The sequence below is a fragment of the Amphiprion ocellaris genome, chromosome 13 (genome assembly GCF_022539595.1).
Source record: "Amphiprion ocellaris isolate individual 3 ecotype Okinawa chromosome 13, ASM2253959v1, whole genome shotgun sequence".
NCBI classification, from domain to species: domain Eukaryota; kingdom Metazoa; phylum Chordata; class Actinopteri; family Pomacentridae; genus Amphiprion; species Amphiprion ocellaris.
In genome coordinates, this window is record NC_072778.1 from 33,304,200 (window position 1) to 33,317,346 (window position 13,147).

Consider the following 13,147-nt stretch of genomic DNA (forward strand, 5'->3'; position numbering starts at 1 on the left):
TAACGTGAGATGCCAAGAAATGAATCAATGGTCAAGAGTAACCAAAAATTTTCAGCCTGTCAGAATGTAAGAATTTATACAGTAAAAACAGCATTTATACCATATTATTTCTACTATGCAAATGATTTTCAGCCCCACCTTCCTTCTCTTTATCCTTCCTTATCAATTAATAAGTCATTTATGAAAACATTAGTGTTTTTTTTTTCATTATTGCCATAAGGATCCTCGGCACCCTCTGTTATACAGTAGAGAAAAAGCAACGTGGAGCTCCTTTGCTTTAAAAGTAACCAAAACAAAAACTAAATCTTTGATTGAACACAGGCTGCTTCGGGATCAAAACTGATTACACACATCACATTTTCCTGACTTGCCTTAATCAGTTTTGTACAGACAGGTGGCTTCAACAGGAATACTTCCACTGACAGAGTGTTCTCAATTAAAACATGTCTGCTGCTTCAGGATCCTGTCAGAGCTTTTCATATTGCATTTTTATAGCTGTAATGAGAACAGATTACATATTAATCTCAGTAGAAGAGGAAAAAAATCGATCAGTCATTGCATGCTTTCACTGAAGTTTTAGAAACAGTAAATTACATGTGCGGCTTCCAATATATAGAAAGGCAAAATAGCAGCACAGAAACGCAGACCTACATAAAAATGATAAGTAGGAGACCAAAAATTTACTTAAACGTAAAACAGCTTCATGTATTCTCGTACTGCTGTTAGATGGGATCAATTTATCAATCAGTCGTTGGCCTCAAATGTTCTTCAGTTTATTGGAAAATTACAGTTTGCATCATTTAAAAAAAAATCTGTTTTGATTCATTGTCTGCTGGATTCTTCATGCCAATATTTATGAATATGTACCGCTATTCTCTGAAGTTAAAAACTGGAAAACTAACCTCTAAGTGCTACTGAACACAAATCCAAAATCAGAGCTAAAAACACCTAATATATTTCAGGATCTGAAAGGTTGATGGACTTCAATAAAGCTGAAGACACTTTCTTTACACTTTGAGTTAATTAAACCAGCAGAGCCTCAGCATAGTTACATAAGGCACAAACAAGAAGGCCATTTTAAGAATAATACGCACATATTCTGAGTCATTTACAATTCACGGCTTATCAATGGGAGACACTCCAAGAACATGGTCCAAGTCCAAGGCTTTAATTTCTGTTTGTAGCAGGAAGGTGAAGATTCAGCCTCATATGACAAGCATAAACTAATTAGTGTGCTATTCAATAACCAAAAAAAAGGTACTTGAATGAGTCCATCTTCTCATTTACTGCAGCATTGTGAGGAAACTTGCATGGAGGAATATCCTTCTATTTAACAAAGCAAACCAAATCTGTTGCTATGATGCTGTACAGTTTGTGTTAAAATTAAAAGGAAGGGTAGAAAATTAAGTGGACTAATAAGGGATCTAGATGTTTAAGAGTAATCATTACATCCTCGAGTGGAGAATTATTTAAAAGTAATTATGGGAAAATGGTGATTTTTCCTAAATTGTTGCTTCTTTTTCAGTCTCAGTGATGCCTACCAATCTCACATAAATACATGCATTTAATTCAAAGTTCCAGGGTAAAATCTAATTTAAAAAACAAGAAGCAGGAATTAAGTATGACAAACGTTTCACCCAACTGAAAAGCTAATTTACCTAATTAAAAAGAAAAGTGTGTAAAACTAAAAGGTACCGACTCTGACATTTACAACTGTGTTTATCTTTAACAAGGTGTCAACAAAACACTGTGCACAGAATGCTACCTAGTAGCGGTTACGCATATTAAAAGTAAAATTAACCGTCAGAGGTGACAGAACCGAGATGTTCTGCATCCAGGGCCTGACAATGGAGTCATCATTTCATATAAAATTATACAGTGTCACCTCTCATCTAAATCTGGCTCCCCACCAGAGAGACACACCGACAGTATAAAGAACAGCTGCTGTATGAAAGACATGACTGAAAACTGCAATAAAGAAGACTAACTTTTTTTTCTCCAAGAGTTACATCTATGATTCATTGTGCATTTTGACTTCCCGTAATGAACAGATATCTTGTCTTAAATGTTTTTGGAAGATGTTACTTGTCAGCGCCGACATCGCAATGCGGATTATCTGTGCACATAGATGCAAAGCTGGATTTAAAAGAGCAGGTTGTGATAAAGCACATGATTAAAAGGCAGCTCCAGAAATTAGCATCAACACAGCATATTGTTACAAGCGGGAAGCTAAAACATCAGAATGTAAATGACGCATAAATACACTAACTCCAGTAATGCTGAATACATTTACTTAATGTTTCCAATAAAGTGTCAACTTGACATTCAATTCTGCATATTTTGTAGGAATAAAGAGGGATAATCCAATAAACTGTCATTCTTTTTTTGTTTTCAAGAAAACGGCATGAATAATTACTCTCACAGGACTTACAATACAATGCCTTAGCATGCCACTAGTGGTCAGTGATGAACTTGGAAGTCCTCTAATCTACACTACGTGACCAGAACATGACATATGGTGTTTGTCTGTGAGCCTGTGAACGGTGTCAGTCAGGCTAGCATACAGCCGGGATTGAATTGGGTACCGCTCTGGGTGACTACCTACTCAACTTTATCCCAGTGCTGTTGGTCCGCACTCAGTTAAATGACGTAGTGCCACTCAAGAGCAGATCAGCATGATTACAGGTCAGGGAGTTAATGAGAGGACCTTAGCGTTTTCCGCTGAGACTGACAAAGGCCAGGTGGAGGTGGAGAGTTATAAAGGGCAAAGGTAGCCAAGTGGAGATGTTCTCTGTACCTATATAGCCCTACAGGCCTTTTCATCTGTAACCACCAGCTGCTCTGCTGCACTCAGGCCTCAGACACAGGTAAGCAAAGTTTCTCTGTATTCCCTGAAGATTTCAACTGTTAAAATTTATGTGTATAATAACCAGGAAGAAAATAAAGTCTAGCATGGGCAGGATGTATAATTCAACCCATCTACTGTGCCAAGGAGCCTGGCACTCAGCCAAGAGGGATTGAGGAGTGGTGAGCCTGATGGAATGTACTGCCAATGTTGTAATGCCTGGCACAGGTGCATTGTTAAAGACACTGTTAAAATGATTCATTTTCAATCCAATAATCTGCAGTGCACTATAAGATGTCCACAAAAGGTCTATATAGTTTCTAAATGACTGCTAAATATGTTTTTCACCTTGAAACAGGAGCTGAACTTTAAACCTGGGAGAATATCCATCACAAATGGGATTTGATTAATAACAGTACTGCAACTTTGGACAAATCTTTCCCACTCTTAAGCACTGCCACTGCTAAGCTGGAGAGCAAGGTGGGGGACTGACCTTGAGGAGACACTGACAATATCTCCATTGGTGATTCTGGGGCAAAGGTATTCTCTAGTTGTTGCTACTATTATAAAATAAGGCTCAACTGGGGATAGAAGTAAAGCCAAGGGAATCAAAATAAAATCAATTTTCAATTTACTTCAATAGGGGTTGAGTAGAAATAACATTAAACATAATGCATGGTTTATGTCTAAAATGCTGTTTGCAAATATGAACAATGAAATGTCAAACACCAAAATGAAAACATACAGTTTTCGGGTCGATTTTAACTTGAAAAGTATTAAATTCTTCAGATGTAGTATCATCTCCATATTACAACCTGTGAAGAACAGCATGAAGACGACTTGATCATCAAGCTGTTATTTTTGAACTCATTTTCTATAATCTTGCTTAGGCCCATTCTAATTTGTAAGATTTTGAGATTTGAGACAAATGTCATACAATGAGTCTTCTGCAGACCTTGTTTCACCGTGGCTTTTCATCCTGGCCTTTGATTTCCAGTGAAAGAATAAATTATTCAGTCTTCTACTCACTTCAAAGCCTTTATTTTGAGTAGGGGTATTGCTATGTGCCCTCCATGTTGTCTCTGTGCAATTATACTCAGCTTGGAGCAATCTGGTAGAATTTCACAGGCGCGAGGCAAAATATAACTAAAGTTATTAAAAGAAAGTGGTCTTGTAATGCCTGAGTGTCATCAAAAAAGGTCTGATCAAATTCCAACATCACTTAATCCTCTAGCTTTCATTCATCTGGCCTGGCCGTATTAAGCATTTACAGGTGGATTCACTTTCGAATTATAGTTACAATTTGATCGGCTATCTATTATTTTGTGTGAAATTTTCTTTTTGTGCTCTGTCCAAGTGGTCTCCCTCCTATGGCCAGGGTAGGATGGACGGCGTCCATGCTGTTACTGCTGATGCTCTACTCCCCAGGGGTGCCCTCGGACCCCGTCCAGCACCTATGTGGATCCCGCCTGGTGGATGCCCTCTACTTCGTGTGTGGAGAACGGGGATTTTATTACAGTTCAAACCGAAACCAAAAGCGGGATCTGGAACATCTGCTCGGTAAGGCCGCATTAAATCTGGGAACACTTTTTTACTTGTCTGACTTGTGCACAATAACTTTTAATTGACCTCTTGATGGCGGGAGTTCAGAAAGGAACAGCATGACATAACCGCAAGACCCCAGTCTGGCTCTGTGTCTCCAGTCTCTGCACATCATGTTCAAAGTTCAGATTCAGCCTAATGAAAATACCAAATTGGATACTAGCTGGAAGAAAAATGTTTAGGGACAACATGCTGAAAATTTTACAGAGCTGGATCTATATATTTGTCCGAACCATCATTAGTGTGCAAAGCCTCTATCTGGCCTCATTTGAGCTTAGTCGTGTGGCCAGGCTTTGGGCTTCTTATTGTTGCTTTCAACATCTATGATGTGTCAAATCCATTCATCACAAACCTTGTGAAGTCACTCATGTTATGTTATTCCCAAAATGCACTATTTGGATCTTCTGCCTCAAACATTCTATTGATGTTTTGAAGTTAACATTAGGGGTGTAAGCTATGATATGCCTCTGTTGGAAGTCCATCATTTCTCCTCTTGAAGTAGAGACTAACAAGACTAAATGGATTGAGGAGATCAGATTAACTAGCCATTAAGTCTCCATTAAAGTGTGAACAGTAAATGGTATTTTGAGGAACTGGAGGTTTGCACAGCAGCAGCAGGACTTAACACAGGGCTATGGAAACTTTCTCCACTTCAAAGGGTTCCTGTCTAAAAGGGCCAGACAGGAGCAGCGGCTGTGGAGGGCTTTGTCTGGCCGGGATGAGCCCAAGGTGAAGAGAGGCATCGTGGAGCAGTGCTGCCATAAGCCATGCAGCATTTACCACCTGGAGGGCTACTGCGAGTGACTCGCCACTCCACAACTAGCACTACTCATAGCTTGTAAAAAGGTCCCGAAGTCAATTTCTGGCCTCATACTTGCTGGCTATGTCTTATCAACTGAAGGAAATAAAGCTTCATGACCCATAACCCAAGGCTCCTCTCTGCAAAGATGTGAATGTGTGTTCTTTGTAGTTGGTATATGGAGTGGGTTGCAAGTACCCTTTTGCTGTGTGCCAACCTGTGGCTGCAGTCCTAGAGTGCTCTCTACTGGCTGAGGACACACATGGCTGAGACGAACGAAGCAAAAAAAAAAAAAAAAAGGCTCTATATATGGGAATTTTTTTTTAACACTGGGTAAGAACATAAATGTCAGTAACACTTCTGTTAAAAAGTTATTAAAATCTGTCTTTATTTACAAAAGAAGGAAGATTTCAAAAGGGTTATCGCACATTAAACATTTACTGGTCCTGCTACCTAAGAGTTCTTAAATAGGTTAAAAGGATGAAATTCCAAAATTAAGTTAATAGTGACATGCACTTTACATTTGGATGCTAATAATGCTTTTGATCTTTGATTAGAAGCAACTACGACTTGCATCAATCCATCTCCTGGCTATTTTTACACACTGCTCCTGTGCACACACATTTTGCTTCTAACATATCTTTTTAAAAAAATAAAACACATAAATACAAAAGGATGTACATCAGCATGTAGTGATACAGTTTAGACTTCAAGAATTATAAAATACTGACCAAACATCACCAAAAACATCAAACCTTAAAAGTGTAATCTGTCATCCCATTAGCTATCACATCTTGTTTGTTAGAAGAGCCCCATTACGCATGATGGTTACCTAACAAAATAAAGAAAGAATCAGAATTCTGCAAATGCCTCTGTAAAAACAGCTCTGATTGTTATCATATCCTTAACAGTATTGGCTCTATATAGGTTCAAGGTGTTGTAGTGCAGTACTCACCTTCTCTAAGAGGTTCTGTGGTTTCAGTTTGCCAGTTCTCCTTGTCATGTTGGAAGGCTTTGCTGGGATCAAACTTGCGGCGAGGAGCACCAGGGAGCTTTGACTTCAGCTGCTCCAGTTCACTCTTTTGCCGGCTCACCTGAGAACGAAGCTTAGACACCTCCTACACACACAGGCAGGACGGAAAAAAACGAGGATGAAGTACAAACACTTGAATTTGAACCAAAATGTGTTTGTTTTGGAGAGCAGGCGTTGCCGCTTTCGCTTTTCACCTGTTTCAGGGAGATGTTTTCATCTTTCAGCTTCACCACGTGTTTGATCTTCTGCTTCTGGTTCTGGTGCCCCAGGAGGCGAGCATAAGCGTCAGCCAGTTTGTTTAATTCCTCCTGGTTTGCCCCATTCTCATTAAGGAGTGCATTTCGCTCTGCTGAAAAGGCATTGAGCTGTTCCTGGGGGCACACATCAATATAAACTTTCAGAAGGTTTTTACTCCTGCATTTAACTTAAACAAGCATGAATTGAACATTTTTATTTGTAAACACAACAGTGACATGTTATTGCATCACATAATTAATATTTTGAATGTATTAGCAACACTGGCACTCAATCAGATCATCTGTGGCGACCTGATTAACGTCGGTCTAATTCTTCAGTAACATCTGAGGGAAAGATCTGTCCTTTTAGCTACTAAATGCTATACTATTTTCACCATTTAGTCGCCCACTACATCTGTCAGCCATTTAGCACTGAGCAGATAGAGTAAAGTGGGTTTAATCAGAGCTCTGGGGCCGAAAACTAAGGTTAATGACACGGAATGAAAAACGTATGGTTTCAGACTTTAAAACCAAAACAACAAGAGACACTGAAAAACATTCCCTAAACCTGAACTGAACTGCAGGAACAGGTAATAATTATCTGTGGGTTCATTTCTATCAAGACTGTGGACATTAAACTCAGTAATTTTTGTCCACTGTCAATATAAAATTGATTAGTGCAGCTTAAATGAAAGTTCATGTGGCTACTCTGTGATTTCATGTGAAAATGACTGACCTGGAACGGCCTGACTTTAGCAAACAGCTCCTCATACTGTGTCCTCCAATGATCCGTCTCTGAATATAGGGAGCTTAGAAGACAGGATTGATAAATTAAAATTTGCAAATATTAAGAAATATTCTCCAGATAACACATTTAAACAAATCCAGTATCGCTCACCTCTTCTCTTGCACTTCAGCTAATTGTCTTTCAAGTTCCTGTCGCTGCTCCTCCATCTCCCACTGCAGTGTAACCTTCTCCTGAGTCAGAACTTCTACCTGTTCTCTCAGAGTTCGTCTGTCTTGTCGATGTTCTTCTAACTCGCGCTGCAGATCCCGTGTCTTGTCCTCCATAAGGTCTAATTGGGCCTGGAAGCTCACACCTTGTTCAGCCTCATTCAGGCGAGACCGAAGCTCATTTCTGTCCTGCTCAGCTGTGCTTAGTTGATTTTCAAGAGCACGCCTGACCTGGTCTTTGAGTTCTACTTGAGACAGCAGACTCTTCCTGTCCTCTTCTGCTCTTTCAAGCTCGGCCTGTAGTCGGAGCGCCTCTGACCTGACCTGCTGCTGGTCTTTCCTTTCAACCTCTAATGCTCCTTTTTCCTCCTGGAGGGCTGTCTGAATCTTAACTTTCTCCTCTCTTTCTTGTTGGAGCTGTTCCATTATATCTTCTTTTTCCTTGCTGACCTCCTCCAGTAGTTTCTGGGCCTTCTCCCTTTCTTCTTGGAGCTGAGTTACACTTTGACCTCTCTGTTCCTCTAGTTGCCCCAGTGCCTCTTCTTTCTCCTTTGTCTGCACCTGTAGCTCCTGCTGAAGCTGATTGATCTGAGCAGCGTGTCTCGTCTCTGTGGCCATCATCTCCTCATCTTTCTGTGCAAGGCAAGCCTGCACCTCCAGGACCATTCTACCAAGTCAAGGACAAAGAGAATGCATAAGAAGAAGGAAGCATGACAACTATTTGAACACAAACTGATTGTGAATTTGAAGCATACCTCGAGTTCTCCTCCATTTGTTTGGCTTCAGCTAACTCTCTCTCCTGTTGGTCTTCAAACGACTTCCTCGCTTTCTTGATCTCCTCCTCTTTCTGTTCAATCATTGTGTCCATTGCCTCCTTCATTTGGTGGGTCACTCTCTCCACTTCTACTTCCAGTTCTCTCTGTTTTCCCTTTGCTTCCTTAAGAGCCTCTTGGGTGCTGAAAAACAAAACAAGCATTCTGTAAAGTGACAATACTACATTTAAAGCCAACACAAATCAAATGGACATGGCAACATCAAGAAACACTTCCATCTTGCTAGATGAGTTTCTGTATATAAATTGGAATTCTGTCAATGCAGGTAAACATTTCTGTGTCAAAGCTGCCACAGCATTTATAGCTTATTCTAACAAAAGTGTCTGCCTTTCGGTTGCATGCCTCCTCCAATTGTAGTTGCAGTTTGCATCCATGTCTGTCCAGATTCCACCTTTGAACCTCTGCATATAATTCATCATTTTATCCCAGTAGACAAATCTGTGACAATTTGTTGTAATAAACATATGAATTCTTGAGTAATGTAGACCTTGACTGCACAAAATCTGTAAGTCTTCCTTTGATGATGAATTACACAACAGAGCTATGGTTTCATATTGCCTTTGTACGAAGAGAAAAGAAGTAAATTAATCAAACAGTTGACTGCACACATTTTTACTATTTTGGTAACTGATTAAAAATGTGAGTCATTTTACATGCAAAAAAAATGCATCTTTTTCCTAACTTCTCATATATGACAATCTGTTCCTTTGTTGGTCACACATGACAGTAAACTAGTTATCTTTGGGTTATGGACGGTTCGTTGGACCTAACAAGGCATCTGAAGGCATCATCTTGGGCTCTAACAAAAAGTGATGTCCATTTTTGACCATTTCACAGAAAAACAATACACTACACATGAACCAGAAAATAACTGACAGATGAAATGATAATTAGGAGAAGCCCTACTAGTACAGTACACATGACAAGACTGTCATCCTTCCAAAACAGTGGCATGACACTCACCAAACATCCCATGCCTTATTTGAACTGTCAGTCACCACTCGTCACTGTCTAATAAAAGCAGAGAACAAGTTCCCCACCGAGTGCCCTCTTGCCCTCATATGCCAATACTGAGGCAGTGAGGTGACTGACTGGCAAACTTCAAATTGGTCATAAACAAAAATAGACAGTGACCCACTGACTGTGTCATACGTTTGACAGACTGGCTACCATAATTATTTTTCTCTACTTAATGTACGGTGGATGCTGGGAAATGCTGCCTGTGAGTCCAAATAGTAACATGCAGACAGTAACAACAAATTAAAAGGTGCTGTTTTGCAAGTTTATTTAATCTAAGTATGACTCAGTGATACGGCAGTATCCGAATATTTATTTTGAGATCCGAATATTCAGATCCCACCCCCCCTTGACAACCTGCGGTTAATGTTTGACCTTTACTATCAACGTGTTTATCCGTTGATTGCTCACCTCTCCAATAATGCCCTTGTATCACTCAGCTGCGTCTCCATCTCCTTGTTCTCTTCCTGCAGCTTCTGAAGGGCCTCCTGACTCTTTTCTGCCACCTCCTGCCTCCTCTGCTCCTCTTCCTCCATGACAGCAAGCTCTCCCAACACCTCCTCCATCTCCTCCTTCAGCTGTCTCAATTGCTCCTCAGAATCCTCCCTTTCCTGCTCCACCAGCACAGACAGGGAGTCCACAAGTGCCTGCAGACAAGAAAAGCGTAACCAAGAGCTTAAGCATCAATGCACTGATATGCATTATGTTTAAAAAAAAAAAAAAAAAGGACTATCTTTTAGAAAAAAATGTGTGCTTCACCTTTTCTTTTGAAAGTTCTTCAGTAAGTGTGTCATGCTCTTGCTGGAGCTGAATCTGTCTCTTTAGCTCATCTTTTCTAGTCTCCTTTAGCTGGTTCAGCTCCACCTTCAACTCCTCCACTCTCCTCAGCCCCTCCTCCTGAGTCTTGCCTAAAACCAAACACACACAGATTATAAATACATTAGAAAATTTAAATTATTTTGCACCTGAAATGAACAAAGTTAGTGGATCAGGATGCACATACTTCTCTCCTCCTCAGAATACAGACATCTCTGTTCTAGATGGGCCACTCTCTCATCCAACTCCTTCTCTGTTCTTCTGAGCACCTCCCTCAGTCTAACAAGCTCTGCCTCCTGCTGATGGATTGTTGCTTGAGAGTCTTCAGCTTCTTGGTTGGCCAACTTTATCTGCTTCTCCATGTCACTCACTGACTTTTGAGAAGCTATAAGCTCCAGCTCTTGGTTCTCCAGTCTGTTTTCCACTTCGTGTAAAGCATCTTTTGATGCCTGCAACTCTTGCTGGAGTTTGTAGGCCTCCCCCTCTTTTTGTCTCAGCACATCTTTAATGGCTTCTAGCTCAGTAGTGTGCTGTTCTAGTTCAGCCTCCAGTTGCCTGTGGAAAATAGAGAAATGAGTGGCCTTGGCATTTAGCTGAGACAAACCTTGTTAGGAGGAAGCATCAAGTACTTGCTTACTTTAGTTTCTCAACTTGACAACCAGCAACAGTGTTCTCATGTGTCTTGTCTTGAATCTGTAAACGGAGATCCTACAACAACAAACAGATCAAGCATGTCTGCATAGCTATCATAAGTTATGACCAAAAGATAGAGAAAAAACACATTTTTGTAACATTTGCTCTTATAGACACAATGTATATAGTTTATACCTGGATCTGGTCATTGGCTACATCCAGATATCCTTGTAATACTTTGATCTCTTCTTTCAGTTCCTGTATTAGAGCTGGAAAATTACACAGAATTACAGTTGGTAGTACATGCAAACAAACCCACAATCAGAAGCAGGAACGGTGCTACCTGTAACTCTGATGTTCTTTGTAAATCAAGGCCAATAGTAGAGACATGCATGCTTTGTGCAGAGGACACTGCACAGAGGCTGAGAAATGTTGTCACTAAGCCATAAATGCTAAAAATGCACACTTCAAGTTATGGCTAAACTCAGCTGAGTATAAAGTCAACAACAAGCCATGCACAGAACTCACCATGTAACTTAGCATTTTCATTCTCCAGCTCTTCGTTTTGGTTTTTTGTCACATGGTGGAGGTCCTCTATAAAAGGGTAAAAATCAAGATTGTTTGAATTATACAAGTTTGGAAAGCACAGTTTTATTCCTGGTAGCACTATGAAATATATGAAAATATATTCTAAGATCTTACCCAAGTCTTTATTCCTGTCTTTTAGGGCAGTGGCAGTAGCACTGGCAGCTTGGAGGTCAGTTTCTAACACCTTCAGCTGACCTTCAGTGTTAACTTGCAGGACACTCAACTCCTGGATACAAAAACATGCAATACAATTAAGCACCATCAACTGTGGTTAAGGAAGAGCACATTCATTTGGGATTCAGCAATGAAGAACAAACCATACCTTGTTTTTAACATCCAAATTATTTCTTGCCTCCATCAACTCCATTGTGAGAGAATTAATTCTCTTTTTTGTAGTATCAGCAGAAACCTAAAAAAAAGTGCAGTAAAAAGTTTCATCTACAACTCATTTGATTTAAACATATGCCCCCATATTAAGGAGAGTTTCTATCCAAAATAAAGCCTAGATATGAGTATCAAAATGAAGCAAACCTTGTTTTTTAGGAACTCGTTGACTTTCTTGAGCTCGGCTCGCTGTCTTTCAAGTGTAGTAACACTGGCAGAGAGGCCTGTCTTCTCCCGGACTGCAGCCAACAGCTTGGCCTCCACCTTCTTCAGCTCCTCTTCCAGAGCCAGCAAGCGATGGTCCTGTTCCCCTCGCTGCTGCACCAGGGACCGGATCTGGAAAGAAACCAAGCTCAAGTCATAGCTTTGACATTTGCAGGAATAGGAACACTATGAATTTGAAGACCAGTTGCTTACAGTTACAACTAAATGACAAAAGCTTCTTATTACATAAGACTAGCAGTAATATATAGTACAAATGTTTCTTCAATGAAGTGTACCTCTTTCTCCAGAAGTTTCTGCTGTTTCCTCTCAAAAGTCATGCCATTCTTCTCTTTCTTTACACCCGACCCTTCAACCTAGATTTGGGCAAAAGAGAAAGGGGTATAGTTTAATGATGGAAGTATCTCTAGGCCGAGCAGAGTCATCTGAACATGTTGAACTATGAACTTACAAGACCATCAACCGACAGAGTCCTACGGACAGGAGACACTAGGGCGTTTCTGGAAGGTGATGGTGGTGGCAGAGCAGCTCCAGCTGCTGGAGACAGACAAAGAAAACATCAGCACAACATTTTATGTTTTCGATAATAGATAATACTGTTGCTTGTTGCAGTGCGTTTATCACATCCCCCACCTGCTTTAACAGGTCTGAATCGGTCGGATTTGTCGAAGGACGCAGCTCCTTTCAGGTCCCCTGGTTTGACCTCGTAGGACCCCGGTGGAGGGGCGCAACCTTCGGATAACAGCACAATATTAGCTAACGATACTTCTTTGTTAGTTTAAATATCAACTTTTACTAGTTTGTTTTGTTTGACGGGTTTTTATCAACTTAAACGAATCTAACGCGGGACCACACTGGCAGCTAGCTGCGTACGTCAGTTAGCATAAGCTACTTACCGTATGAGTTGATAATATAGCCAGATGCTACACGCTTAAACGTTACTCACCTACGTGCTCGTTGAACCTCTTCAATGGGGCTCTTGAAAAAGACATTTTTAATCCACTTTAACAACTAAGGATTAATTTCAGAACAGACTCGCCAACGCTGCACTGCAGCTCCTGATGACACACAACAACAAACGCTCCGCCGCTTGAATTTCAAAAATACGTCATACGTACGTTAATGTACGTACAGCCAATAGGAATCCAGTCCCAGATTACGTGGGGACTCGTACACTCCTGGCAT

General features: G+C 40.4%; 2 protein-coding genes across 3 annotated transcripts; one reads left to right on the forward strand and one right to left on the reverse strand.

The window, feature by feature from the left end:
• The first annotated feature begins 2,588 nt into the window (after positions 1-2,588).
• insb (preproinsulin b) lies at positions 2,589-5,377 on the forward strand. Its single transcript, XM_035942894.2, has 3 exons — positions 2,589-2,867; positions 4,203-4,405; positions 5,106-5,377. Exons 2-3 carry the CDS (start codon positions 4,216-4,218, stop codon positions 5,249-5,251), a joined length of 336 nt encoding a protein of 111 aa, XP_035798787.1. The 5' UTR covers positions 2,589-2,867; positions 4,203-4,215; the 3' UTR covers positions 5,252-5,377.
• Positions 5,378-5,604: 227 nt separating this feature from the next.
• Positions 5,605-13,066, reverse strand: hmmr (hyaluronan-mediated motility receptor (RHAMM)). 2 transcript variants are annotated; one of them, XM_023298175.3, is made up of 19 exons: positions 12,909-13,066; positions 12,596-12,694; positions 12,414-12,496; positions 12,241-12,318; positions 11,888-12,076; positions 11,679-11,765; positions 11,471-11,582; positions 11,297-11,362; positions 10,964-11,037; positions 10,773-10,843; positions 10,323-10,690; positions 10,079-10,227; positions 9,731-9,966; positions 8,225-8,425; positions 7,414-8,136; positions 7,252-7,324; positions 6,474-6,650; positions 6,202-6,364; positions 5,605-6,078 (listed from the first exon to the last, which is right to left on the reverse strand). In XM_023298175.3, exons 1-19 carry the CDS (start codon positions 12,952-12,954, stop codon positions 6,062-6,064), a joined length of 3,012 nt encoding a protein of 1,003 aa, XP_023153943.2. In that variant the 5' UTR covers positions 12,955-13,066; the 3' UTR covers positions 5,605-6,061. The 2 variants fall into 2 exon arrangements, with proteins under 2 accessions (XP_023153943.2, XP_023153942.2); XM_023298174.3 differs by having other exon boundaries at positions 12,414-12,499.
• Between the last annotated feature and the right edge of the window lie 81 nt (positions 13,067-13,147).

Coding starts and splice junctions, on each gene's coding strand:
- insb (XM_035942894.2), top strand. CDS start 4,216: ATGGCCAGGGTAGGATGGACGGCGTCCATGCTGTTACTGCTGATGCTC. Junction 4,406..5,105: donor GGATCTGGAACATCTGCTCG/GTAAGGCCGCAT, acceptor TCCACTTCAAAG/GGTTCCTGTCTAAAAGGGCC.
- hmmr (XM_023298174.3), bottom strand. CDS start 12,954: ATGTCTTTTTCAAGAGCCCCATTGAAGAGGTTCAACGAGCACGTAG. Junction 10,228..10,322: donor GTATTCTGAGGAGGAGAGAA/GTATGTGCATCC, acceptor GTTTGGTTTTAG/GCAAGACTCAGGAGGAGGGG. Junction 9,967..10,078: donor AAGAACTTTCAAAAGAAAAG/GTGAAGCACACA, acceptor TCTTGTCTGCAG/GCACTTGTGGACTCCCTGTC.